This window comes from Hippoglossus stenolepis, chromosome 9 (assembly GCF_022539355.2).
Source record: "Hippoglossus stenolepis isolate QCI-W04-F060 chromosome 9, HSTE1.2, whole genome shotgun sequence".
Taxonomy (NCBI): domain Eukaryota; kingdom Metazoa; phylum Chordata; class Actinopteri; order Pleuronectiformes; family Pleuronectidae; genus Hippoglossus; species Hippoglossus stenolepis.
The window spans coordinates 14,002,002-14,016,312 of NC_061491.1; the positions used below are offsets into that span (position 1 = coordinate 14,002,002).

Here is a 14,311-nt window from a genome sequence, read left to right on the forward strand (position 1 = left end):
ATTGAAAGACGTAATGAATTAGCAGAGAGACATCTTTAAAAACATAATATAACATGAAAAGAGTTGCACTGAATTTGTATTGCTACCCACACATAAACACTAATAAACTCAAAATGTCTTGAACACACATTTACATCTTGAGTAATAACGAATGTCTCTCTGCCGGTATATATTCATATTATTACTTTGGTTTCTATTAAATTAAACATTGTTTTTCTAATTTGTTCAGCATGATGGTAAAGTCAACGAGAAAAAAAAGATCTAATATTGTGTGATAGCTAAGGACTGTTTGCAACAATGGCCACCGCCATATACTCCAACTTCTTACTTCAAAGAATAAATCAATCACATGAGACTGAATCTTCCCACTTCCACTGTGGACTGTACTACTGGAGGAGACAGGACTACGGAGCTGCTCTGTGCCAATGTTTCAGTTCCCATGTTGTGCTTTTTGGGGGGGGTTTTCTTTTTCCTTTAGTGTGTCACTTTTGCTGAAGTAAAGGCAAGTCAGCAGAAAACAGTATCCTCTTCTGTCACAGAAAACACTGCTCCTGAAATGCCCCGTTTGCATTCCTGGTTTTCTAAAGAGACGTACGTGACTCTGCAAGACAGCTTTCAATGCACTTGCATGGTTTTCTCATGCAAAATGGTGAGGACAGATATGGATTTGACCAAATAAAGTACAACTCCCCACTGTTTTCCCCACAACAAGCCCGGGGCTATCAAGGGCATCAAACCACTCCTGAACAGGAAGAAGTGGGCATTTAGGTCAGGACACAGGAAAACAGTAAGGAGGGTCTAGAAACAGCTGTTATTGAATATCACAGGAGAGGAGGAGACCTATGGGAGGTTGCATAAGAAGAGGAAGCAGCAGAATGAGAGAGTGGTCCAGAGGCATAATAATTACACGCAGTGGTTACAGGCACTCAGACCATTGATGGGAGCATTGAGAGAGCCAACCAGCAACAATGATACCTGCAACCCACTGACCAGGTAAAGTGGGTGCTAAGGACATTCTGCCTGGTAGACACCTATGAAAGACTGGTCCTGGTACTGATCCTTTAATCATTGGCTAAGCCTTCATTTGACCCCCCTCCAGTTCACCTGCCAAGTTTAATCCTGCCATGATAACCACTCAACTATGCAATAACCCACCTTTGCAAGCCAAGTGGTGTGGCCCAGATTCTGTCCTGTGATTTATTCAGCACCTCTGACACCGTTTAACCTGTCCTGATGGGGAAGAAGTTGACTGTCATGCAGGTTGATGCTTATGTGTCAGACACAGTGTTGAGCAGTACTGGTGTCATCAGGGACATTCAATGAAGTGGTGGAGGAGCTGCTGAGGGTGCAGTCATGGGTGAAGAGGACAGAGCTTTGCACATAGCCCTGCAATGTATCTCCGTTCAGGATGAAGGTAGAGAATTTGTGATTCTCCATTCTCACATTCTGTTGTTAGGAGGTTCCATAATCAGTAAAGAGAGTGAAATGGTTAAACCCAGGATTTTGAGTATGTCTAGCGTTTTAAGGGGGATTATGGGACGTTGCTAAACTCAACAAATAGTACCCAGACATGTGTTTGGATCCTGCAGAAGGAAAAGGGCTATATGAGTTGTGATTTTGACTGTGTCCTGCGCAGCTCTGTTTCCTCAATAATTAAACTGGACTTCATAACAACTGGTGTTAGGGCAATGGATCGAGTCGTTAAGCTTTTAACTGCTGCATTTTTTGGTACAGGGACAATGGTTGGATGGATTTAATCCAAATGGGGGCTACAGCCTGTTGTAGGGAAAGGTTAAAGATGTTTTTTAACACCCGTGCTAGTTGGTCATAACATTGCTTCAGTGAATAGCATGACGTCCCCTGTGATCTTCCCCCTGAAGATGTCTCTGCGGTGGCATCAGTCATCGTCTTTGGAGTCGTTTGCTGGAGCAGCAGCATTTCAAAGGCTGACAGGAAGAGACTGGATAGACTGATTAAGAGGGTCAGCTCGGTCCTGCGATACCCACGTCTCAGTGGAGGTGGTGGGACGGAGGAGGATGATGGCGAAGCTGTCATATCTGATGGACAACCAGTCCCACCCCTTGCAGGACACCATGCCAGTACTGGCAGCTCCTTCAGCGACAGACTTATTCACCCTAAGTGTCTGAAGGAGAAGTATCGCAGGTCCTTCCTTCCTGCAGCAGTAAGACTGTACAACCAGCTCTACTCCCAGTAGAACTACACGCAACCATTATGGACTGCACTCTAACTGTGCAATATTCATTCTGTCTGTGCAATTCAATGGCTTTTGTCAATCCATTCCACTGTATATATTCTGTTTTTACACAATAGATATTAGTCTTTATTCCATTGTTATATATTTTTTACATTTCCCTACATTTATAAGAATTGTTTATTTACGATTACTTACTGATCGCTCTTTTTTCTGCTCTAACATTGCAAATCTTTCCCGTTGTGGATCCATTCCACTTAGTATTCTGCAGTCTACATTTTCCCCTGCACTCTCATTTTTGGGCACACAAGATGGCATTAATTCATTTCAGCGCACATGCTGTCGGTGATAGTGCTTTACCTTGGAGCTAGTCTCTGCTCCCCACTTTGCAATGCGAGTATGAAATGTTGCCTTCCTGGAGGGGACATATTCAGTGATTTTTAGACGGTGCCTTGGGCTGCCCTCCAGACCACAGAGACCAGCCAACCAGCCTCTTTCCCCCGCCCTCCTGTCATCCTCAGTCCCTCCTGTGAAACTGGTTTCTTTTATTCAATGTCTCACATGGTCAAACTTAATGTGATTAATTTGTTCAAACTTTTTTCACTGTAAATGTGTTCAACTGCACAGCCCACGCACACATCTGATTTGTTTACATTCGCGGGCCTGTTAAGGTTTCGTCAGAATGTGTTTGTCACTGTTGGCATGGTGATATTCATTTTAATCACGCACACATTGGAAATCAGCGTGCTACACCGGGCTGAATCTATTACCTAGAGCGCTGTGTCCTTGTATACACAGTAAATTAAAAAAGTTAAAGAGATGCTTGTATACACAGTAGATTAAAAAAGTAAAAGAGATGCTACCAATAATCAGTCTCAGAGTCTTAACACACTGTTTAACAGCATGGAACTTTTCCCCTCCTTTTCCCACGCAGGCCCTTGCCATCCAAACCCTTGCCACAACAGAGGAGCATGTGAGATCAGTGAGACCTACAGGGGCGACACCTTCATAGGATACGTCTGCAAGTGTCCACCAGGGTTCAGTGGAGTTCACTGCCAACACAGTAAGCTACCTCTTTCTATTTTTGTCTTTCTCCAAAGAACCTTGGAAATGCTTAATTTATCATGAAATGAAATATCAGACAATGAGTTAAGGTAGCAGAAAACCTTTTTGGCCCCTTTTTACATATTTCCACAAAGTGTGATTTTTCTGTCTGATCTGAAAGATTCCCCAGGACAAAAAAAATGACCTTGAGCGGTGAATGAAAGTCGAACATGCGACAGGAAGTAAATTGCTGCTTAAAGGGCGAGCTCAGCAAAATGGTAGTGGGTTTGGTGGAGAAAAGAAGTGCTGAACTTGCTTTCTTTTGTTGAGCATGCTCTTAATAAAGGTTAGTGTCAAAAGGTTTTTGCTGCCTCTGAGATAATACTTACGTTAGTCCAGGAGCATTGTTCTCAACCGCACTACAATTTATGCTCACTCGTAAAACTGACACTGGGAACTCTGCCGCCACGAACGGCCTGAAACTGGACACATGGCCTAAAACTGTGTGTAACCAAGATGCAATTAGAGGTCTGACCTCCGTATTTTGATGTTACTGACAATATTGAAAACAAAGAAAGAAAGCAATGTACTGAGAACGTTGCTTTTCTTAAAACAACAAAAAACTTGTATTGATTTCTCTATCCTTTCTCCTGAAATTCCACAACAACTTTGCTGTTTGATTCGATAACTGTCCACGGCAACAACAAGAAGCAGCCGGAGGCGGGGGGGGGTTTTGATGTTTCAAAAGGTCGACTTACTCTCTTCTTTATTTGTTCTTCCTGTAGCAGGTTGTTTCACTTTTAAATAGAACTGTAGTGGTGACTGTTCTCAGCAATTTTGAATTTCACTGCAAATACGGGATGCTTTCAAGGCTCGGTGGTGTCGATATTACTCGGAGCGTGTACCGAAAGGTCTTGCATTTACTGTCAGCGGGTGAAACCTTTTTAACATGTTTTTTTGAAAAGAAAAATAATACCATATGACAGAAAGAAATCAGATTAACTAGCCAGCAGTAGAAAAACAACTGCACAAGCATAGCAGTAAACCTACACGTTCATGCCCTGCATTTTGAATAGATCCCAGGATTTGGAAATGCCATGTAGCTTTGTAGTCAAGTGCTAAATCTTGCTAATCCTGCAGTATGATATATAGGCCAAGGCCTGTGGCTGCCCTGTATGAGCGTGTGCTTGGCTGAGCATTGCATTAGCCCGCACAACACACTTGTCCTTCATCACAGGTGTGCTTGTAAGTAATGGATTTAATGTATCATGGCGCAGACTGTGCTGAGATGGATCCTCGGAGGTTTGAAAGAAATGGAGGGATAGACAGAGAGAGAGATGTTAACTGACACTGAGAACAAACCGTCTTTATATGTCTTAAAACAAACACACATTCACGCCAAGGTTAAACAAGAACAGAATATAAGAAATAAGTTTTTATTTTAGGAAAGTTTCCAAATCTTTGTTTTTTTTCTCCCTATATTAATACAATGCTGAAACCATCAAGTGGAAATGGAGCAAATCACTATATCAACAGTGTGTCATTGTGTCTTCAGCCAGAATTGTAAGTCAAATGGCTATAGCATTCTAGTCATAATTCAGTTATTGTTTCCTATTAAGCCCTTAGGGGGCTGAGAAACTGATTCGATATGGTTTGAATGCACATTAATGTCTGCCAATTTCCCTCACGGTCATTACAGCTGAATGGAAGAGAGTGAGTGGGGAGAGACAGAGTGGGGGAGGGAGGGAGATTTCTATACCTGAAGACAATAATCAAATCTAGTGTCTGGATAATTCCTGCAATTAGATAATAAAGGCACATGAATAATTGTTCTGTTAGAATGACAGCTTAGCTGGCTTTGTTATGATACGATGCTGGCGTTTAATTGATAGCTTAATGAACGGGATAGAAGTGAGAAAGAAAATATTGTCTGAGAATTCTGTCGGAGACAAGAGCCACGATACAAAAACAAGGCAGTCCTCGTGAACAATCTGTCTCATAATCCGCGTGTCATTTTTAATGAATATCACCCAATTTTATGGGCGGATAATGATGTAAGCCTTTTCACTGCTAATGACGGCTCATGCTACTACATAACTTTTAAATACTTCAGCTGTCGATACTATAAATTTATGAATGCATTCATTAGCCTTTTGTTTTAAAAAGTTCACAGCTGTTTCAGCAGAATGGAAGTCTGCTGCTTAGTTTATTACCATTCATTGTGAATTATGAAGCCAAACATTTTAAGAAAACAAGCCCTGCACTGCAGACTACAGATCGTTGAATTCAAGATGCCGCATTCAGGAAGTTATCGTATCATTGGATTACCCTTCAGCATCAGTATAGTCCCAGATGGATTGGAGGTTAAGTGGTTAAGCCTCCTATAGTGTGTAGTATCAAATACGTGTGTAGACCATTCCTGGCTTCTTCCTCTTCCTCTCACTATCTCCCTGCTCCGTCAGAGCTGAATCTAATTTCACACCTTTGAACGTTATCCTAAATACAGGCACTACATATCCTGCCTCTTAGACCGGTTTTATGTAGCGCACCCAGAAATAATGTCGCACATGGACAGCGATGATAAGTACAAGCTATTTTTAGTACTTCATGTTTCAGACTGTGCTTTCGTTTCATTTCTTCTTCTCTTTTGTTAGAACACAGCCGTCAATGACTTCAACTTGAGGTGTTGATGTTTCCACCTGCAGGTCAGACGTCAGACAATCAAGCTGTAGGGGATGAAATTAAATATACAACTTTATATTATATTCAATTACATCTCATATTATATTATCTCAGGCTTGTTTCAAAAGGTTTTATTTTGCACTTTGCATTAATAATGTTTTTGTATATTATCCCTTAGCATTGATTCCTTTGAGTTTTACACCTGTTTTAGATATGTTGCCTTTATAATAAGAGGCCTCATTATCACAAAGTCATTCAGCTTCTGAACAGTGTGGCGTCACGTCCCTTCGTTGACAAGAGAACAAGTGGCACGCTATTCGGCAAGTAGCCAGATATTGTAATGAGCTGTCACAGTGTGAAGATTGGGACTGATTGCCTCAGTCGTCATTTTCAGGTCACAACTCCTTAGTCAATCAAGGACTCGTGAAGTATAAACGACTGGAAAAGGGTTTGGTTTTGTCTGCACTGAATTTTACTGTAATGTAATGTAAAAGGCCAAACTCATGCTGTCATTAAGTAAACATAAATGCTATCAACGGATCAGGTGAAGTTACATTTTCTCTTTGAATAGTGGAGCTTGATGAGAATTTTTTGAAGCACTTCTTAATAACCTCTTTACCAGGGTTGGACACCATTCACATGTGAACCATTATTGTGCTGGTATCAGTACCTATCATTACCATACTCTCCCTGGTGGTATAACACTTGAGTTATTTTGCAGTGCTTGCATAGTGCCTGCATAGTGCATACATATTCACCCCATAAATAAAAAGTAATTCACATACTAACAATTCTCACATGGAGTTTTAGGCGCCTAATAATCATCATAAGGAATTTTGAATGCAGCCAGTAGCTTAGTGTTGGCTTGTAAAATATATAAAGCAGACTTCAACCACAACAGTGAGAAAGCCCAGTTGTCTCCTACAGTAACTTACTGTGAGTAGTTAATGAATTACCTGAAGATGGTGATGCAGTTTCCAATGCTTCACTAAATGCTTCATTGTTCATTGAGGGTTAAACGTTGTGCTAATGTAAGTGTGTGGCTGTCGACATGTTGGGCCAGTTGTCCGGCTTTGCATAAATATGGCAGCGTGTGTTGTTTGTGTTGACTTTTGAAAAGTGTAACCGAACTTGCAACTGCTTTCAGCTCCGCATTGCTCCAACGCACTGTGTTGGTCTATGTAAATTATTGATTGTCCACGTGCGTGACCACCACCAGAAATAACCCAAAATGTAGAACTCTCTCTCTTTATCTCACCAAGATTCGCTTTCAGGCAATAATTGATTAATGTTAATATGTACTTAGAAGTATGATGTAATTTGGTCGGTTCTTAAAAGTAGGAAGGTCAATATTCATCAATGCTGTTTGCACTCTCAGACAGGGCTGTATGTGGAGCTCACTGCAAATCAAAGAGCCAATTGAATCTAATGGAACAACTTTTCCAGGTAATATGAAGCAAGGCTGATGTTTGTCTGTGCAGAAACATGCCAGCTCTATAAAATATATATATATTTTTATATTAACAAGGTCATTTGGCTAAATTGTCTCTTAAATGGCTGTTGTTCATTTTCTCACTTGTCTGTTTCCACCACTCAGTGACCGGCAATTTCTCTCACCGGATTCTACCTCGCTCCTTGATCAATAGATGTCTTTGCTTTTCTTTCTGAAACACACAAGCAGGAAGAGACTGATTGAGGCTAAATATCGGAAGCGCGATTTCTTTTCTTTTCAAAGTACGCCCCCTTTGTTTGATCGTGTATTGACAGGTGCTGTCATGCCGTATTAGGCCCTGCTGCCTCCGCAGATTCTTACCACGGAATAATCAGCCTGTGTTTATGGCTGTGGCCTGATGTAAAGCCACAAGGAGCCATTACTGTTAGTCAATACACCTGGGGCAGATCAGGGACTGGCTTTCATCAGCGCCAGAGGAAGAGGGAGACTCTGTGAGGACTTGCTCTGTGCTCACTCTCTGGTTGCACATTTAGGTCTGCATTAGTGACCTGTTTAGTGTATTTTTACTCTTGGTAAGGAGGCATTCAGTGGAGCTTACGTTCGCTTTTCTTGTTATTTTTTTTCTATCCTCTCTAATGTTTCATCAGGCCCTCTGACTCCACGCCTTCACATGGATTGTTATGGCACTTGAGCAAAAGGAAATTTAGATCTGACTTATTTCCCACCCTCATCTGTTTGTTGTGCCCAATTTACTGCTTAAGAGCAGGATAATAGCATAAACAACAGCACTCCAGTCAGAGGCAGCATGAGCGAGTATCAAAAGCACACCAATAGACTCTATTAGTCACACACGAGGCAGAGGCAGAGGTCCGACAGTTTCTCCCATCGCCCGTTCCGCCCTCGTGAAAACCCGCTTTACCGGCGCACCTCTGAGCAGTTACCTGCACCTCTTCAAGCGAAAAATGACTCGTCCTTCACAAACCAGCCACTGCATCACGGAGGTGACTTTGCAGCTGCAGATCTTCATCTTTGTTACGATGTTAGAGGGGGGGGGGGCAGGGTGCTCTTGTAAGCCAGCATACGCTCCACTCCTCCCATGAATAGATTTTATATATGTTAATATATGTACACACACACACATATGTTTATGTGTGGGATTGTGCGTGACACTATATAGTTGCTGGGAAGTTTACATCTCATCAAACAGTATTAGCAGTGTTAGCACTATACTTCTGAAGCTGCTCCTCTGACAGAATGTGGAACATATGGAGTAAATGAGTGTTAGTTTGCTCCTTCTGTTCACGGTAAACGTCATTTTGTAGAATGATAACAGTGCCAGAGAATGGACCCATATTTCCAGCAAATGGTTTTGCACATTGCCACTGCGTCCACGAAATTAGCTCCCTATTCATCCCTGCGCCGAAGCTCCACAAAGTGCTCTTGCTATTTTGTTTGTAGCTGCGGGGGAAAGTTGTTCATATACAGAAATACTCTAACTGTCTTAGATCATATACGCAGTATGGCTGGATTTTGTTTCAGGGCAGATTTTCACTTTGGGTTTTAAAAGAAATTACGTTTCGGGGCAGGATTAGTTAAACGGATTAGGATAGATTTAAGCGCAACTAAAAGTTAGTGAAAAAGTTTGCTAAAGAAAAAAAAAAACTTCTCCGTGATAAACAGGCAGAAGGAATACTCGGTCCACAGAAAGTCAAGCTATTTTTAAGATAAACAAGAGGCATCGGTTTAGTCATAGAGCCTGGGGTCTGCTCTTGTAGGTATAAATCTGTCTCGTGTCAACAGCCTCTGGGTTACAAGTGTTGGGAAGTTTTTCAGAATTTATGATAATCTGCTCTCCAATTTTATGTTTATATGCATGACTGGTTTGTTTTCTCAGAATACTGAAACCTACACTGATACAGCCCCTGCTCATAGTGTTGCATTATTTCCGTCTGTAGCAGCAGTAAGTCAACACACCCATATTTCAAAGTTTTTATTTGGTTTGTTCACTCAAGAGCCTCCGATGTATTTGACAGTGTGGTACTCTATTTTGTGAATGTATTTATTTTGCAGTCTCAAAGCTCTCTCCGCTGCACCATTACTGTGATCCCGGGCTGTGCCGAGGCCATTTCCAGACACCCTCTCAACATTACATTCATGATCCCACAGCTCACCCGCTGCTCAAAGTCTGTGGCTGCATTTACAGGAACGGATGAGTGTGGAGAGTCCTGGGGGAAAGGTCCATAGTCCATCAAACATCCAAAGAAGCCACCGCAATCACACAGCCAAACCGACAGACGCCAATGATCAACAACCCGAGGAGAGAGACACTGAGTGTGTCTGTGCTCCCTCTTTCTGTCTCACAGGAGTCCCTGCAGATCAAAATGGAAAGATGGATAAGCCTGTGGGCCAGCAGTCACGTTGTTTTAGCTCACTGCACATTTGGTGTTTCTTCCTTCAAAGCGCCGCGCATTCCTGTCACTGGAAACAGCGGAGCACCTCTTTATGTGGTGGTTCACTTATAATCTGCTCCGCCAGTCCAGTCTCAAGATGAATTTCATGAGTTTGCTTTTTTAGATCCCTGGGCAGAAATAGAGATCGGTGTGTTAAACAGCTTTACGACATCACAGGGTGATAAACATTCATACTTACTTTTAAAAAGATTGAATCAAGGGAAGAATGTTATCCTTGTCAGTGTAGTGTAGATGAATGGTTCCCCCTCATACTTGTTCTGACACTGTTTCAGCCAAAACGTCCCGCCCACAGAACTCCTTTTTTTTAAATCAAATTGTGTTATTTACTTAGTTTTATCGGCAAGCATTTCCCATTAGTATAACAAGTTGGCTTATTCAAGCACTTAACGGCTGTGAGGATGCTAAAGTAGCAGAAGTGTGACTTGTGATAATCACCTTTAAGGTGTAGTTTGGATTATTTGAAGTGGGGTTGAAGTACTTAGTCAGTTTATCACCTGCAGTATATTTTCTTTGGAGCTCTCCCAGTTTAGAGGAGCAGGCAGTTGTACCGGTACACAAGCGGAGCCGTGGTCTGCTGTGGGCGGAACCAGCAGCTAACACATAGTTCAAAAAACACCTTCCTAAAAAAACTGAGTATCTGTGTTTGCTACATTCTGAATATTTCCACTGCTTTATCGTGTCTTCAATCATACTTTTCCTTTAGCACCACATTTTCACAATCGTTGCACTACTGTATGCTGTATGTATGCTGGTCATTGTATTACAACACAGCCACAGATCAACTGTTCTGATCAGGAAAAGATCAACTTAACTTTTATAAACATTTTAAAGATGATTCGTGTTTTTGCTGTATAAACAAAGGATTGTCCTGGTCACCATAAGGATTTTAGTCATTGACCTTTTACTGTGTGTGTGTGTGCAGGGCTACATTTTTCATGTATATAAGTACAGGTTTGATATCTTGATATCAAAAGTAGGGTAAGTTTTACAACATATTTTGTGACCTTTATTCCACAATCCATGTTCCGCTACACATTGGAATTAAAACGTATTCTTGCATTTATTCACATATCATCTGGAGATAATCGTATATTATTCTCACCAGTAAGAAACAAGGGAAAGGGCACCAATGGCTGTAGATCTAGTGAGGCTGTTGACATAAACCCAACCCTTTATGATCATTTCAAAAAGAGCAGGTTTACGTGGATTGGATGTGAGTGTGAGCTTGTGAGCCTGCAGACGTCTTTAGCTCTCTCCCAGACTCACTGTGTGCTGCAGCTGTTTCTCAGGGTGGCTGATTGGCTCTTTGTGAGTTGGCTGCTCTTGGGATTCCACTGAACAACGGTGTAGTGGAAGCAGATGTCTTCTGTTTACAGAATGTCGCCAGCATTCGGTTACTTGACAGATGCATAATTATTTGCATTGTTGGACTAGTCAAGGCCTACCTGGGATATTACTCTGACAAAGGGTTTTATAATCTGCACGTGTGGAGGCCTTAGTCGAATCCAAGGTAGGGGAAGCTCCTGCCCACGCTGACTGCTGTGACACTTTAGAGTTCCTTTTTGGCTGGTGACGTGTAAAGGTGTGTCTGGCATATTGACCTGACATCCGGCATTCACAGAAACATCATGGTAAGAACCCTTAATTTAGACTTTTCAATGTTATCCAGGATTGGCTCCAGCTCCCCTCACGATCCTCAAAGGATAAGCAATATGGGTGGATGGATGTTACTGCATGGTCTCGTCCATTTTAGTCTATCAATGGCAAAGTGGTATCACAGACACTGTGGCCTGGTGCCAGTTTATTCCTCATATCCATCACTGTCATTTCATCTGCCCCATCCCCAGTTACACCTCATTTCTATTGTGTCGCTGTAGCTACAGTTCCCACCAGTACATACAGTATCCGTAATGACTCTCCAGATGGGCTCAGTAAATCAGTCGTCCCAGATGAGTGGTGACCACCTTTTCCACTTAGCTGCGTCCGATGGGTTGGCTTGTGCAGCCTCAACACTTAATTCATTCTTAGCGTCTTGCAAAGCTGCCAAGGGTTGTGGGAGCATCTGGAGAATCAGCTTGATGTGGCAGCACTTGTACATGGCAGTGTTTGCCCTCACATGCAATACACAGCAGGGTCTAAGAGCCGTTCGCGTCGGAAAGAGTAGGTCTTTGCCTTTTTCACCTGCACGAGATCACCTGCTGGTTTCTGTGGACATGTCGTGGCACAGGACGGTCTGAATAGTGTTGTGATTATTAATAATTAATGAATTGTTCTGTTATTATTAGTGTCTTCAACTAAATGCATTGGAACATATGGAAGAGGTTGAAGGGCAACACTCTTTATGTCTCTTTGTAGTATGTCTCATATAACCTTCATACATATAGGGTATTAACTGTCGACATGTGCTCTGTACGCTGTAGAGAAATCACCTTTCCATTGACAGCATGCCAAATTTGATGATAATCCTACTTATGAGGTGCAAAGAAACAGGTCCAAATGTTTATGTTATGTCCAAGTTAGAGTTATTGTCCCGTTTCTATTTATGTCTTAATGTCTTAAAAGAAGCAGGGGTAGTTTAGCCTACTTCCACTGTTCAATGGACTGCATCTGCTTTAAGGATTTGTCTTGTTTACTTGAGAATAAAACCAACTTAAAGTTAGTTATTGAACAATAGTGTATTTCATCGCTTGATCTTTTTTGTTTGTTTTTCTTTGTGTTTGTACATCCACATAATACGTGACCCGGTCAAAGATCAGTGTTGTACTCAAAACCTCTATTTTTTCGGGTATCCTGCTGCCTCTTTCTTCATCCCAGGAGGAGCTGACCGCGTCTCACCTTTGTCAAAGTGCATTTTGGATAACAAGCTGAGAGGTGTTTAGGGCCATTTTCCTGCGCGGCTGGCATTTTAATATATTTGATTTAGCCTTCTAGCTGAAGCCTTACGCGTGACAGATCCAAACTGACCTTGTTTTCCTCAGGTTTATTGAAAACAAAGACCCTCATCTTGTTGGTGTTAGCCTCATGCGTGTTCTCACACCCTCGTCTTTCAGTGCTCCGACCCATCACTGACAATTTAAAAGTGATGTCACCTTTCCCTTATGCCCTCAGTGAGCACCAGGCTCTGCAAAGCCTGCCAAATAAAAACCTGAAGTAAGACACGACCTTTCTTTCTTGGCAAGATGGTGCTTCGCTGGCAAAATTACAGACAAGACAGCTTTTTCCAACCACGCAACTTCGCAGTTAAAACCAATAATAATGACACAGAATGTCTTCAGGAAGTTGAAGCTTCTGTATGTAATCGTCAGGTGAGTGGCTTGAATTGTCGTCTTGCTCAAAAAACATAGTCTTTGAGGGAAAGGCCATCACTTTTAAAAGAATGTGAATGTGCAGTGAAGTGTCTCGGTATAGGTTTCATTAGTGTCCTGATTTCTTAAACTACATTTGCAGAGAGACAAATATCAAGAAAATAATGAGAGGAGAATTGCCCAATAGAGGCCTGGAATTGTTCACTTAAGTGTTTTTGTTTTTCTCTCTTCTCCTATTTCCACTCCCTGAGCACCCGGTCACCTGGTTCATCCTTCCTGTGGAGGAGTTGTAGGGAGCGAGCTGTTACCAGGGCCTAATTGTGTAAGGCCCCCCTCGGTCACTTGAGCTGCACTGTCACCCCCCTGGCCTGTGCAGTAGAGATGGACCCGGTGGCAGATGGCCAAAGCATAAACAGAGATGCATTTCCAAATCCCAGGTGGTGGAAAAAGAGTTCGACTCAGTGCTGCACGGGGCTTCTGGCTGCCACTGCAGGCCAAAACAGAACATTGATAAATGTTCAGCTTGACTACGCAGGGCTGCATCAATCCAGGATGGTCAGTGTGTGGCCAAATTAGCATCAGTGTTCTTCGACTACAAACTAAGTTCATTCAGTGTGACAGAAATAAAGAGATTAAAGGGCCAGCGTGTGAGATTTAACGATCTTTTGGCAGAAGCAGAATTATTCAAAAAGAAAAACATTGCAAAAGATTCAAAGAGAAAGGACCTGATTAACTGGGCACCATTTTAGTATTACTTTACACTTTGATGACTCAACGCAAACACAAATTCAAATGTTCATTCAGCTCAGCAAATAAAGAGAAATACATTCATTTAACTGTGAATATATGTCTGCTTGATATTTGGTTTCTGCATATTTGGGATTTTGGTAAAGGAAATTTACTGCACTGACGTTTTTTTACACACTTTGAAATGAAGGGCTGGGTTGTATTCATTTGATTGCAATCTGCATCCTCCCCTGTAGGTGTCACTAAATCATGCACACTGATCCTTGAAGGTTAAGGGTCAACGTAATGTGCACTTTGTAAACCGCAAACTAGGATTCAGGAGAAGTTAGTGTAAATCATTACACCACCTGATTTTATCATAAATATGACTCAACATGGACGGTGAGTGATATAGACG

General features: G+C 42.0%; 1 protein-coding gene across 2 annotated transcripts in view; it reads left to right on the forward strand.

Annotated features, from left to right (window-relative positions):
* LOC118115082 (EGF-like repeat and discoidin I-like domain-containing protein 3) overlaps positions 1-14,311 on the forward strand; it is a 111,473-nt gene that overhangs the window by 36,745 nt on the left and 60,417 nt on the right. For both annotated transcript variants that reach the window (XM_035166025.2, XM_035166026.2), the window contains exon 3: positions 3,147-3,275. In XM_035166025.2, coding sequence (XP_035021916.1) covers positions 3,147-3,275 — 129 coding nt within the window. The remainder of the gene's footprint in view (positions 1-3,146; positions 3,276-14,311) is intronic.